Genomic DNA, 15,050 nt, shown 5'->3' on the forward strand with positions numbered 1-15,050 from the left:
CCTATGTATTCTCTAGCAGTATTCATTCCTCAGGACACTGGACATGCACACCTCATCACAAAATAGTCCAGAGCTTGCTTGCTTTTCCTCCACTCATTCTCATCTTCTGTACTGTTTCTTGCCACCAGTTCTCTCACTTTTCCTATTGCCTCAAGTGAGACCTTCACTTTGCAGTTTATTACCAATACCAACCCCTTCTTTCTCCCAAGGTGATCTGAATAAGAGTGCCTGTAGAGAATTCCCTTTTTATATCTATAATAATGTTTCTTGTACTGCTCTGCTTTGTTCCAGTGGCACTGCCTCAGAGCATATTCTGCAGATTTTGTGGCAAGGCTGCCATTGCCACCTACCACAGGGCTTTGCTTCTGTGAAGTTTGTGTTGATCCCCCACACTTTCACACATTCAGCAGCAGACTTAATAATAGCAGGACTGCATTGTAGCAAGTTAGGGAACTTCAGGCTCCCTTTCCTGGGTTTATTTAATCTAAGGTTAGCATGAAATGAAGGCATAATCTGGAAAGTATGTCTCTTCGGCAAACAATTGTATGGCTGCTGCCTGGTTAGATGTGCTCAACCTAGTGTTAAACTAGCCGTTTTGAGTACTGACAGCAACATAGCTGCAGCAATGTGGAGCTTAGAGCCTCAGATAACTAGCCAGGCAGTTAGAGCATTTTGAGCTCCATACCATATGGTCATATTTGACTTATCTCATTAATCCTACTTGAGCTTCAGTCACAGAGCAAATTCTTACCTAAAGAAGGAACTTCATGAGAACAGAAATAGTTGAGACCTCTTCTTGTGAAGACCAGGCTGAATAGAAGTGCAGAAGGCTAAGCCAGAAGTAAAGAAGCAGGATTACCCTCGGATTTTGTAAGTGGAGGAGTCAGCCAGGAAAAAACAGCAGAATGTAATGGCAAACAAGTTTAGAGTGTGCAACTTGTCCTATTTAACAGCTCTGTGGGGCCAATTCTCTTTCTGCAGGATACAAATATCCTCCCTTGAGTTAACTCCTTTAAACATGCATTGCCTGTATCCTGAAGAGGGAAAAATATGCTCCTGGTGAGTTAGTAATACAGCAATCTGATCTCTACTTGCACATGTCTGTTCGCTTCTATCTTCTCACACTTTTAAAATTGCAGTTGCATTTTAACTATATATATGTATGTAACCATATAGAACTGGAACATCTATGTCTGTATGGCTAACTTCTCATACAAGCAAAAGCTTGTTTCTAGTAGAAGCAAATGAGAGCAATTTACCCAGCTTGCCTACCCTGGCAACAAAAAATTGTATTTTTAGAATGAGAGGTCCTGAAGACCCTTCTTTCTTTGACACAGCAATTACCTCCTTCATTTCTAAAAAGATGATTGTAAGTCTCAAACTGCCTGCTGCCAGAATAACACTGAAGAACACTAGTGACTCAGAAAACCCAATTATTCTCCACCAGACTTTTTCTGATTTCTTGGCTTTCAGTTTCCAGTACCATTTTCATGCTACCTTAAATGCTTCCCTGCAGCTCTGAAAAAAAAAATAGTTAAAGGAACAAGAAATACTATGAATATCAGGAAAAAAATTCAAGCTATACTGGTAGCCTCATGGGTCTAACATATCTCCAGTTACCCTTCCTTCCTTGCTGCAGACAGTACGATCAAAGCAGCACAGCTGTCCACTTGCCCTGTTGAGCAGCTGATTTGGGAGATTTGCCAATGCCCCATTCTTAGAGCATGGAGTGTGATCATCTCCTCCCAACTGGAGCCTGGAATGTTCCTGTAATTCTTCACCGTTCTGAGGACTTTTAAATCCTCTGCACGATATAATCTCCTTACAGCTTTCAAAATGAAGATCTCTTGCTGTACGCTCCACATTCTCACCGCGTGGCATTTGGCCACAGCAAGTAGTCATGCTAATTTGGCATAGATACCATGATTCACAGCCAGAGCAACTGCATCTCGTTATGCTTCTATTTGGAGGAGCAAATTATCGAGCAAGTTATCTGAGGACCACAGAACTCACTATTACAAGGAGAAGTGATGGATCCAGCTTACCCTAACCTGATTTACTAGCCACCATGGTTTTGCTTCCTTTTTTGCGGAGTCAGTGTTTACCTGGTGTGTCTCTAAGTAGCTGCTGCCAAAAGACACATCAGAGAAGACGGAGGAAACAGCTTGCAGCGACAAGCAGGAACTAAGTGACAACAGAACAGGATCATATGAACATGGGCTGAGCTATTACTCTATTTCATGGCAGATACCCTCTATGCGAGATTGAGAATATGGACACCATTTATGGTGGAAATACGGGAAGGTCAGCAATGAACTTAGAACAGAAACATGAGAAAAGTGATGACCTGGAAGTGCTCACAGAATAGCTTTTCAGTTAACCACTGGCAGAGCAGCCAGATGTGAGAAACAGTAGGGCTCTTGAAATATGTTGCCGTATCAAAGTCAGTAAACTACACTGGCAAATCTACTTTGGCAAGAGAGTGAGCGAAGCTTGTGGACCACTATGAAATACTTAGAGACAGCCATATCAGAAACAGTAGCAGGGTCTAAGTTTGCCTGTTCAGATGTTAGCAAGTTTATTTCTGTTTCACCCTTTGCTTACCCTGATATTCATTTCAGTGGGGATTTCAGTATATCCTTTACTGCCCTGGTTAACAAAGGTAGAGAAGAGGCAGATTAATTACCCACAGACAGTGATAGAAAGTAACTTTGGCAAACTAAGCAAAATGGCAGACCGGACTGAAGGCAAGATGGTCCTACACATCAAACACCCCTTAAATGACAAACAAAGCCATGACTTGGGAATGTTGTTTGCTTCCTGTATATGACTGAGAAAAGGTGAATTCTTTGTGACAAACTGAAGTGACTAACATGGTCACTTCAAGGCACCCTTTCTTGGTAAATCTGGTCTTTTTGCCAGAGACCTTATCAAGAGGACAAAAAATGATGCTGAGGCTACAAGCCCTTTAATTTATACCCACACAAAACTAAAAATGTAATACAAATTTTACACATAAAAATTTTTAAAATCCCATGTGGAGTCCTTGTTGGTGACTAACAGCAGCAGTTTGTGTCTTTCTCATCTCCTTCCTCACCTTTTTAACTTTTTGATAATCTGCCTCAAATCATGATCCTGACTATTTGTGTGCTTTCATTATATATTCTGAGACCTTGCTAACAACAGCACCCAAATCAGGCTTTAGAGACTGTTGTTCCCAAAACATTAAGATGTGCCACAGCATCAAACAACTAGATGGAATTCATCCCTTTCTTTCAATTTTCCATGTGGAAATACAGTTCATTCGTGGGCATCTGGCTTTACACGACCTATCAGTCTGTCCCCCCTTACTTTTTCACATCACCGCTCTAGTCTCTTGGACTGCTGTGAAACAAATAGTGCTGAATAGCGTTATTCAATTGGAATAACGCGTTTGCCCGTGTCCCATCAGCTGTGCTGACAAATAGGTACAACCACGGCCCAGTTTGGAGCGTATTTTTGAGGTCACAGTGCCCTCTACTGCCTAAGGTATCCTCTTTACGTCTGCATCATCTTGGTTAAAAAAACAGTATGCCAAGTGTTTATATATACTCACTAAAAAGCAATTTTATCCACCACCCCCCCCCGAATTAACACATTAATTTCTGTTTCAAGATACACTTTCATCTAGACTAGCAGGCCAAATCGGGGTTGTTTGATTGGACAGAGAACAGGTTGGCCAGGGCATTGTTATTTCTTGCTGACTATAAGGCTGCTGCTTTGTCAGAGTTGCTGTTAACTTAAATTAAACCACTGATCTATGCAGACCTTGAATCACACCTGACTTGTAAATGTTGAGTAATTCCACATAAGGAAGCGCTCTGACATACATGCAAAGTAAGAACAACCAGGCCTGTGTTTCCAGTACAAATTGTAAATACATCTGCCACAGATTTGTATTGCTCCTGGTGATCATTCTGACTCTGCAGGTACAAATCACCTATTACATATGGAGGTGTTCTTTACAGACTCCTCTCCTGTTTGTGTTTGCCATCACCGTCTCTCTTCGTGAGTGATGTGGGGTACTGTAGGTGGTTTCACTCCCCTGCGAGTGTCCCCTGGAGCACCAACACATACCATCCTGCAAGTGAACCTGGGACCATCCCTGCCCTTCTGCCAACCCATCTCTCACAAGTAACCACAGACCCCTTGTGACACTGCCTCTCTCACCCCAAAGCCCCATTTACCTTCACACAAAACATGGGCTGCTCTGCCCACCCTATCCCTACCATTATAAAATCCTACTTGCTTTTGATTTTAGCAATTCAAATCAACAGCAGCATCTATAGCCAACAAAAGTCCCTAGCCTGGCCCACTTAAGAAGCGCGCAGCAGGTAGCACTGAAGGGGTTATGCGAGGGGGGAACACTTCTTTTTAAAATATACTGTTTGTTTAATATTCTGAAATATTTTTAGCTTGACAGAACAAGTCATTATGCTCAGAGAGCAGCAGCTGGCTTATTGTTTCATGAGGCAGGTGCAACCACTCCAGCTCCTCAAGGTGCTACAACTGGTTTCCCAGCGATTCCCCATAGCATGCCATGTAGGAGTTCAGAAGGTTTTCCTTCTGGAGAGCTTACATTGATGATATATATCAATGTATATATTGATGATGGACTGAAGCCTGAATATAGTACAGCATTCATTTTCTCATGTTAGTCTGATAGCAAAATGAGGAGAGTTCACTAAATGGCACACTTCCAAGTGTACACATACTCATACATATATAAGTGTGTGTTTGCATGCATGCATGTATAAAAAGTATCTATAAAATACTAAAAATCAAACAGCACTGCTGGGCATGGAAGGCATATTTCAAATGGAGCAGACATACTTGTCTTTATCTAGCCATTTTTTTTCTATGCAACTGCCACATCAAAAAGTCACAAATAATTTCACGGATAGTGAGTAGAGCTGAGGCTCCAGAACAAGCCCCAGGGCTGCACTGCAAGGGAACTGTGGCCCACTGGTAATCCTGGGTTTCTCTGAAGAAATAATTCACAGGAAAGATGCTTTTAAAATTACTACTTAATGGAAGGAGAAAAGGACGTCAAAGGGCAGAAGACTATGCTGGATGAGGTGAATACTTAGTGCTGGTTTTGGGTGCAAGAACACACTGTTGGGATTATGCAGGGGAGCAGAGAAATGCAGAATGACTATCAGAAAAAGGTGATAAAGTTTTAAAAGACGTTTTCTCTTTACAAAGGTTTCCCTTTTCCCATCTGTTGAGGTGATACTTGGAAAAATTCTACCCACTTTTCAAACAGAAAGAACTTCATTGCCCCCTAACAACTCACAAACCACCTGTACCAGGTTTAAAGTAACTTCACATTTACATGCCGTATGCATATGCAGAAGTGCATTTTGCAAGCAGCGTGGAACCTCCACATTTCAGCTGTCACTATAAGCCTTATTGCCAGCATTAGTAGAAAAATTGCAGAGGAAAGAATGCAGAATAAATTATGACAATCTTACTTTACAGTAAACTGATAAAAAAATCTCTTACATTATAGTGAAATCAGTCAACAGTGTCGTACAGCTGTGGAAAAACAAAATGTTACACTGGAGTATATGAAAAGGAGATTCATATCTCACTCATGAAGTCATCTATTGACTCCAGTTAGTACTGGTGAGATCTCAGTTAAAGGAATGTCTCTAATAGTGAGCACTGCACTCAGGAAAGATGTGGACCCACTGAAGGATAGGGATTTTTCCTAATCTCCCTTATCCCTTACTGTCATTCTCATTTTACATCAGCCATGGTAGTCACAAAGTAGATTTCCCCTCCACTAAACACATACACACAGCGGAAAAACCCCTTGAAGTCTACACAAGGAGGATGTGAAAAATAGCCTGGAGAAGAGTAATTGGAGGCAATGTAATATCGGTTTTCAAACAGGCAAAAGGTTGCTATAAGAAGAGGCGGAAGCACTGGATGAGGAGTGAAGGGCTGAAATTACAGTCTGGATCAGGTTAGATGTTAGGGCCAATTCCTAAGGAAAGAATAGTTAAGCATCAGACTCTTTAAAGGACCCGTGGAATCTCCATTGTTGGAGGCTCTTAAAAACAAATAAGATAAACATCTTTCAGAGGTGGCTTAATTATAAACTGATCTTGGCTTGAGCCAAGGAGATGATCTCTGAAGATCCCTTCCTGCCCTACTTTTTATTATTATATACCAGCTAATCCCTCAATAAGCCTTTATGAAAAAATTTCATCCCAAGTATCCCCTGACCCAGTTGTGAGCTGGAGACCACCCGGCTCCTAATATACTAAGGAAAATGCTATTTTTACCCTGAGCTGCCATTCAATGGTTGTTTATCTTGATGGTTCTATGTAACTCAGCGATTATCAGTCTTCTACAATGAAATACATGGCAGCGCCTTCAAATTTTGCCAACACCTGAAAAAAAAAAAAACAAGAGAAGAAAAAGAGCTCTGGAAGCAGAAGAACAGGACCAAACCTGTAACGTTCGCTTGGGCATTTGTTTTGAGGTGGGGGAGCAGGAGAAGAAACACTAAGTTTGCAGTTGAAAACTAGCTTGGGTCTTAAAGATTGACACCTGAGTTTCACTAATGGGTCTGCCACAGATCTTTGTAAATACAGTGGATGATCTAAAATGAGGTGATAACAAGGAAGGGGGTTATGACAATTGATTAGTAGTGTTGAGAATAGGGACTGTGTATGTGGAACAAGACTGGAGAGGAGCAGGCAATGAATGAGGAAGAAAATGAAAAGTCAGAGGACAAAGAAGGAAAGAGGGAGGAAAACTCATATTGGAAAATAACTTTAAATGTGCGAGTGCAACAGAGGCCTAACTCCAGCAAAAATTCTGCTATTTTCAGCGTTTCATATGTTTTTAAAGGAGTTCTATGGGTAGAAAGGAAATATCCAAATGCTGGAGAGAACCTTGGTCCTAGAACCTGGATCCCCTGACCTGCTGCTTATAGTGGGTCAGAGGCCCTGAGGTCTCCCATTTCTGAAGCAGTGCATAAAAGTTCAGTCAGTCATAATTAAATTTTTCATGTAATTCAAGAGATTGAGAAGGCATCCTTGTATGTACATTCCCTACCCCAGGATACAATAAATGTTGCTTTCTCATGGAATGATGTCCATTCTGTTGCCCACATTCAAGAATGAGTCTGTCTCTCATGTGATGGATTTTTGCTGCTTTCCTCTCCTGAACTGACTCTGGAGGTCTCTTCCTCCTCAAGACTTCCACAAATAAGTCCCAAAGGTCTTGTGGAGAGCATGCTTCTCATTATTCTTCCTCATTGTCACTACTACCTGAAAAAGGAGAAGAACTGCACCCCTTGGTGCTTGAAGGAAAGTAAAGCTAAAGAAGGCAAAGGAGTTCACACCAAAGGACACCTTACAAGAAGAAAGCTTGTGACTGCATCTTCAAGTTTTTCTTATATTTCTCCTGTTGTAAGCTTTACCTCAAGAAATAATGTCAGGTTTTTGTCCTCTCTCTCTACTTTACTCTTCACAGATGCCTTATCCTTGTCTTACAGTCCCTGCAATTTTAGCACTAATGTAATTGGAATCTTCTTTCCTGGGGTTTAGCCCTCCTGTTTCTGAAAAGGTCCCCATATATGGCTTGGAAGAACAAGGAGGAATTCAAACTCCATGACTAGTCAAGCATGTGTCTACTTCTCAGAGATGGCAGAGCTAGGGCAGACACATGCTCTGGACATCAGCATTTCCATTGGAGATTTATTCCCATTTGGCTAGGGAGTCCAGCTGAGGCATTCTGATCCTCCAGCAGAGACTGTATTCATCCCTTTCAGGGGATGAATCCATTTCTCTCATTGTGTCCACTTGAATATAGAATCCAAAATCATGAAGATTAAATATGAGAATAAGTCCTTAAGCTCATGATTTTCACTCAGTTACCTACAAAACTAAGTCTCTGTATATGCATATGTGAGTTTGTCTAATTATACCAAGTGATTCTTTACTATTTAGCCAATTTTGGCTTAATTCAACAGTCACACTTTACAATAGTAGGGTGTGTTTTTGTATTCGGATGGCTTCTGTATTAATAACAATTTAGATCTATGCAAACAGTGGAAGGAAAAGAGGACAAAATGTTGAGACCACTGCAAGAGAATAAATCACAAGGCCTCTTTATAGTTCACTGTCAGCATGCTTTCTGAGACCTGAAGTGAAGGTCTGCAAATGTATGAAAATTATTGCCACAAAAGAAAATACATGCATCAGTATGCAAACATGCAACTTACATAGTTTTTGCCCTAAGGTGTTAGGTGCAGCACACTTAACCTGGTTCACCAACAGCAAGTCCTGAGCAACTATTCAGGTACACAACTCCGGTGTGGAAAGAAAGCTTTAAGTGGGTGCAGACATCTGTTTTAAGCCTTGCAAGGCTTCCTGAGCATTATAAATTGGCTTTTGTGTAAGTGAAAATCAGGCTGTGTATTGCTGGTATGGTGTTGAGTACATGTTCCAAAAGTATTTGAAGATAACTTCTTTGTTAAGGTACAGACTGGTATACTTGTCTACCGGGAAGAAATTAGAAGTAGTGCATGTGGATACGAGCTTATTATTTTCTCCTGTTGAGATAGCATTTATTACAGACAACACTAATATTTGCTGAAAAGAAGAGAGTAAAAAAAAATACATATCTTACCATCCATAATCCAAAAAGACATTACAGTTTACAACTGCTTGGATGCCATCCAACCAGTAAGTAGAAAACAAACAAACAAAAATACTGAGATAAAAACAAACCAGAGAAAAGCCTAATCAACTTAAGAAATATAAATAGATAGCTGATGCAGGCCAGCACCCTTTCACTCACCATGTGGATTTTGCACCTGAGGACCTGGTAGAAAATCTGAGAAGATATACTGAAGGCAGACCGTAGGTTACTTATTGTGTAGAAGAAAAATGGATATTGCTGCCTGAAAACGGGTTGAAGCAGTACAAGGAAATTTTGCATCAGTGGCCAAGTAGGTTCCTGGGGAAAGAACTGGAACAACACTGTTGTCGCAGGGGCTCGAGGTCAGAGGATGGAGGCTGGCAGGAACAAGGGAATTTGGGGAGTACCAGTAGCAGCATCAGGGGCACGTGGAAAATTTCGGATTCACCAAATATTTTTTTCCTCCTCCTCCTGATTTTTCCCTTTCCCTGTTTCCTCTCCCACCTTCCTATGCCTCCCCGAGGAGACCACCCGCAGAGCCACCGGACACCCCCCCCCCTGCCCGGCCAGCGGCTGGCGGGGAGGGGGTCCGTGGTGACCCAGCCGACTGCGCCGTGCCGTCGGCAGATGGCACAGAAGGCCTGTGAAATGCAGGACTGCGGTCCCCTGCGTGAAAAAAAAAAGACATTTTTCTGTTCCAGGTGGCGGGTTTCTTACAGTTGTACCCAAGTGCAGGAGGGGAAGGATCAGATGGTATCCCAAAGCCCGTTAGGTTTTGACTGGAAACAAAGATGGGAATTGTTCCTGTGGCTATGTAGCTTCAGGTTAGGCTGAGTGTTAGGGCACAGATTAGGAAAAAGAGAAACTCGCTAATGCCTGACAAGAAATTCTGAAGGTGTCTGCCCTCCATTTAGTGCAGCATGCTCCGTCCTCCCTCCCCTACAGTGGCCTTCTCGGGGAGTTACTCCCCTTAAAACATTCCCCGATGGCGGCACCTGAGCTGGAAGCAGCTCCCCGAGCTTTGAGGTTTCACGGCAAGGTTGTGCTATGAGGGGACACCAGTGCCAGGAATTGTATACCTGCACACGTGGACGTCGGCATGGACATCAGGTGGGCTCAGTACAATGCAAAGCTTCCAACCACCGTGGCACAGCAGAGAAACAGGCTTGGGGCATGGAGTGGTGTAAGCTGTTGACCCCAAGCAGAGCATGCAAGAGGGGACCACATTTCTACCCGTAAAAGGAGGCTGGTGGAAAAATGCAGGGCTGCAGCAGCCCAGCCCTGTAGGTAGGGCACCTCCATTCTCCAGCAGAATGCAAGATGCTGTGGCATACGGGGTAGTGGGGAAGGAGCAGTGGTCCTGGAAGCACTGACCTTGCATGTGCAAAAAAGGGTCTAAATCTATCACAGCATCCCAAGCTACGGAAGGGAGTGTGAAATTATACATTTCCTCAGCCTTTACAGTAGTCAGGACTGCCATGCTATGTTAGGGTGGGGTTTTTTGCTGCGATTTTTTGGCACCTAACAATAAAAAGTATGATGGAGTGGCAGTGTATAATAATAATGTAGAGATTAGATATTCAAATGAAGGACTGTGACTTAGGACCCCACATGGCCAAGAAGTTCAGTGATAAGCAAATTTGTCAAAAGAAAGATCTGGTTCCTGGAAACCAAAATGAGTTTCTAATTCAGACCAAATAATTTTCAGCTGGAAATAAAAAGAGGAAACTATATCGCAAGTAAAAAAAAAATATTTTATTTTGATAGCTGATAAAGTGTTTTAATATTTCATTTTGAAACCAATGTAAATAAGTGAGTTAAGGAGGAGTGGTAAATGACCTGAGGACACAGTCAAATATTTTCAGTGAATACAACATTGCGCATTTACCTGAAATGCGTGGTTCTTCTTATTCGTCTTTTAAATCAGCACTTTATATTCCTCCAAATGTGACTGTTTGCATTTTCATTTAATTCTGAATTAATTTTTCCCTATTTTTCCAGCTCATCAGCCAACCAAGAAGCATCCACAAGCCCCTTATTTTAGATTCCCAAGTAGAGCTGCGTAAAGAATGACAGTGAAAAGTCACTTTGCTGTCATTGTTTATTTTGGTTATGTAACTGGAATAAATTGTATTAGAAAGAAATGCATTTGCTGGCATACCAACAACAGCAAAATTTATTCTGCTGTTTCTGATCCCAAATAGTTAAAAAAAAAAAAAAGTAATGACCTAATGAGAATCATAAGGTGTTTTTAGATACTATTATCCCAAATTTTGAAGCAGATTTATTTCACCTATTCCCCCCCCCCTTTTTTTTTAAATAGAAGCTGAGGTTCTCATGAAATTTTGTTTCTCACGGGCATGCTTTTAATAAAACAGTGAAACATCACAAAATTCACAATAACATTACAAAAGAAAAATCAGAAGGTCTCCTGGGGGGAAAAGGGGTACCCTAATGCTGAAATGAAATGCTTTAGTCTTAAAATTAGATTATGAGAATTGCAGGCATCCCGTACTCAAATTTAAAATGAGTCTTGTACCTTGCAGCTCTACATCTGGATATCTGATACACGTGAGGTTGGGTGGAGGAAAGTAGAACCACTAGTTTATAACATCTTGTGGATATAAATAAGGAAACCCAGTAAAAATAGCTGAAGCCACATTTGTGTCTCGTGAACAAGCTCCCTGCTACGGTCCTTTCCATCACAGAGATACATAGCACTTACAGAACCAGGTTTATGCCTGAACTTTATCGTGTTTAAGAATCATTGCTTTCCTCACTAGCAAAAGTGCAGATCATCACACAACATTTTTGCAAAGGCTTGCATTTTATTTTTTTTTAAACTTGTGATTTCCTCACTAGCTTAAAACACTTCTTGCAAGTGCTACTTTTCAAAGCGACTTCACATGGAGAAATCTATTTTAAGGCATTTGTTAATTCAACATCAGCAAAGTGTGGAGCGAAACAAAAATGAAGTCATTGTTCGTTTTAAGATTATTTATGTCATATTCAATGGCGGGGGAAATTCTGCAGAGCTCTGTTTCTTTTCTCAATTTTATTCCAACAGCTTGGTGTACTTATTAATTCTTATGGCTTTCATTATTTAAACGAAGATGATATAGAGTTCTCCGTTTCCTTTTCTTGGGTCTTTTTCGTCTTTTCTAAATAATTTCTCCATCTGGATGCACGCTCAGCCCTTCTCATGAATCACAGATAAAGCAGAAATCCATTATTGTCGTCCCATTTGTTGTCTTTGTGTTTGAATAATTGGTTTAGCGCTAGCCACGCAACTTATTTTATGTGGACATACTCCAGAACCAAAGCAGTAAACAGGGAATTAGCAGTGTATTCTAACACAAAAATTAGGATAAGCATTCATTTCTCCTGTGCTTAGGCATGTTTATACAGATGATTTTTAACATTTTCTTCAATCAGGATCTGGTATAGCTGAAACGTGGGTGTACGATCTGTTTTTTCTTGAGGTTACACGATAACGGAAACCTCCTTCCTAAGCTAGAGTTGTCTTTAACCATACTGCAGTTTTGTTTATGATCATATGCACGTGTGACTTTTAGTAAAGTATTCTTTTTTGTGGTTTGCAATTTCTCATGTGATTTTAGGTTTTAAAATGTCTCCCCTAGTCTGCTGTTATCATATAGTGCATACTCAGTGCAAAGTTATATGCTTGGCACATAGAGCAATTCATCTCAAAATTACATGTTATTTGCTTAATTTGGTATTTCTATTTACACTAACTCTAAACACCCACTTGGATCTTATGATCAGCGTCCAATTTATTTCTACTGTAGCATCCGGACAGTTGCTATTTATGTCTTTCTAGTTTTTCCAGTGTGTTCATTCTGGTGAAAGTGTCCATCTCATCACAGCTGCATCGCAGATTCACATTTCCAGAATAATACAAGTTTTAAAAATATTTTAAGTCATAAGTTTTTGTATGCGTGAGAGAGACTTGAACATTGCAGATCTTAGTTTCTAGGCTTCTAGATCACTAGGGGAATCCACAGCCTCGAGCGGCTCTAGGCACAAGCTGACAAGACAGTTCCTCAACATCAAATAGTCTGTGTGTTTATATGTTTGTGGACAAGGTGGGGAAAGACCAGTCCCAAACCTGCTGCCTGCTTTGCTGCCTATACCAAAGCCCTGAAGAGCAAAATGTATTGCTTTTGCTGTGGGGGGAACTTGAACATGCAGGGCAGCAGCTGCTCAGGAGCAGGGCTGGAGGCACTGCTTGCTGGCTGCAGTAGGAGTGTGCTGATCCTATGCTTCTTCATGTAATTTTACCTTCTGACTTCTCCCAGTTTCTTTTGTGGCAAGATAGCTCTTAGCCCATCCATCATATTTCAGACAATAAAATTCAGTTTTGCCTATATTGTTGAGATGGCAGCTCTGTCTTTGAGACAGGTATATAAACTGCTCTTCTGCAAAGCATAAGGAGACCTAAGATCCCAGGAAGAGGATCCACAAAAGCAAACATGTCCCAAACCCCTCAAACAAAAAAAAAAGCAATTAACCTCTGCAACTTAGATGAGTGCTCTTATTATTGAGGTAGAAAATAAAAAGGAAGTATCCATGTGTTCTCTAATAGTTTGGCCAAGGTTGAAAGAACAGGAGAACAAAGGCATGATATTATGGCATGGAGCAAAAGAAGCTTTAAAATACTGTTTCAGGAAGGGATGATGAAACATTTGGGCTGGTATATGAAAAAAACATAAACCTTTCAAAATAGCAAACACTATAGCAAAGACTTTCAAAACAGGACTTAGAAGCATGATTCTTGCTACAATTAGTGGGAGCTGTGCATCTACATCTGTAATGGCTTTGAAATCTCAGCCTATAGTATTCCTTGTTAGTCTTTTCCCTCATCAGGCATGTAGGAAGGAAAACATTTTCTGTGACTGAAAACACAAGTAGTTGTCCAGAACTACTGGAAACCATGCCAAGTTGTCTTAAGTGCTAGGCAGGCTATACAGTACATACTAATTCATTTAAGAACAACTGAAAAATGTTTAAAGCCTTGTAAAGGAAATTAAGGGGCACAAGTGTTAGACTTTTTTATGTTCATAGAAAAATGCACGACGTTCCTAGTGCATTGTAAAATGAAGGAGCAAACAAGGCCAAAGACTTCAACCATCTGAAACAATCTAATCATCCTCTGGAAATGCACTGTTTGGGGTGACTATGTTAACTGAAAATGGAGTGATTAAATAAAGTCAGGCTGATAAATCTCCTGAGTACTACTAACTTATTTGTAGTATCATTGAAGATGAGTAGTATGACTGGTGTCTCAAATCTAAAAGCTATGACATTCAGAGGAAGGCAATTGAAGCCTGCCATTCCAGAGCCCTGGGTACATGTTCAGATATTATCAATGCAAATTTTACAGCCAACAATTTGCATCAAGATAAAAATTAATTCTTCTTTTGACTGCCTTGGGATCAATCCATGAAAGAGCACAGGAAGAAATAATACCAGATTTGTAAGTGGCTGTGTATCAGCATGACTTTAAGATGGGGAGTAAGATAATCAGGAAAAAAATGCTCACTCCCACACTCAGCTTTCACACCAGAGAACACCAGTGAAGACCAATAGAATCTTAGTCTCATAAAAGCATATGAAAATGCAAGTACAGGCAGAACAGGAGGAGTGATTTTCAATAGGAAGACCCCTGATTGAAGGCAGACCAATTCCTGCAGCCCGTTAAGCACGGACTACCAGTTTCAGAATCACAACTGATTCCAGCTCTGTAAGAACTCAAAGAGAAAGAGAATGGATTCTGATGACACCAAATACCCGAATGATTTAGTATGTTATAGTTAAAATTATGGTATGCATTGTCCCTAGAAGCTGACTGAAAGACAGCGCAGACTATAAGAACATCACAGACTTCTCCAATTCCATATTACTGCTTTCAGGACATTTTAAGATGCCTTAAGACAGAGACCAACGTAAAAATCACAATAATAATTCTGGTTTGAGGTGTCAAAGATATATGAATGCATTGCCTCTGAAAGAGTAGATAACAGACTTCTGATGCAGGTAAAAGACACAGATTTTTTGCTACATACTTCATCACTTCCATGAATCTTTCAGAACAACTGACCAGAAGTTAAGCATCTAAGCAAAGAAAAGCTGCAGCGTGAAAGAACTATAACACCTCCACCTTTTGGGGAGTTATTTGTTGTAAATATCATCAATTACAGATTCAGCTGCAAGCATTTGCCCTTCTTTAATTCATCTTACTGTTTGAGCTATTCCCCTGCAATGGTTGGCTGAATTAAACAGACAAAGAGCTAGCTGGGTGTCCCTTGCATATCTGAAGGACAATTATT

At 40.8% G+C, this 15,050-nt stretch overlaps 1 protein-coding gene across 1 annotated transcript in view; it reads right to left on the bottom strand.

Moving 5' to 3' along the window:
- Positions 1–10,530: 10,530 nt before the first annotated feature.
- The window catches only part of TBX20 (T-box transcription factor 20), a 47,344-nt gene continuing 42,824 nt past the window's right edge, over positions 10,531–15,050 (bottom strand). Inside the window, exon 8 of the mRNA XM_030010290.2 lies at positions 10,531–10,758. Coding sequence (XP_029866150.1) covers positions 10,736–10,758 — 23 coding nt within the window. The 3' untranslated portion in view covers positions 10,531–10,735. The remainder of the gene's footprint in view (positions 10,759–15,050) is intronic.

The sequence above is a fragment of the Aquila chrysaetos genome, chromosome 3 (assembly GCF_900496995.4).
Source record: "Aquila chrysaetos chrysaetos chromosome 3, bAquChr1.4, whole genome shotgun sequence".
NCBI lineage: Eukaryota > Metazoa > Chordata > Aves > Accipitriformes > Accipitridae > Aquila > Aquila chrysaetos.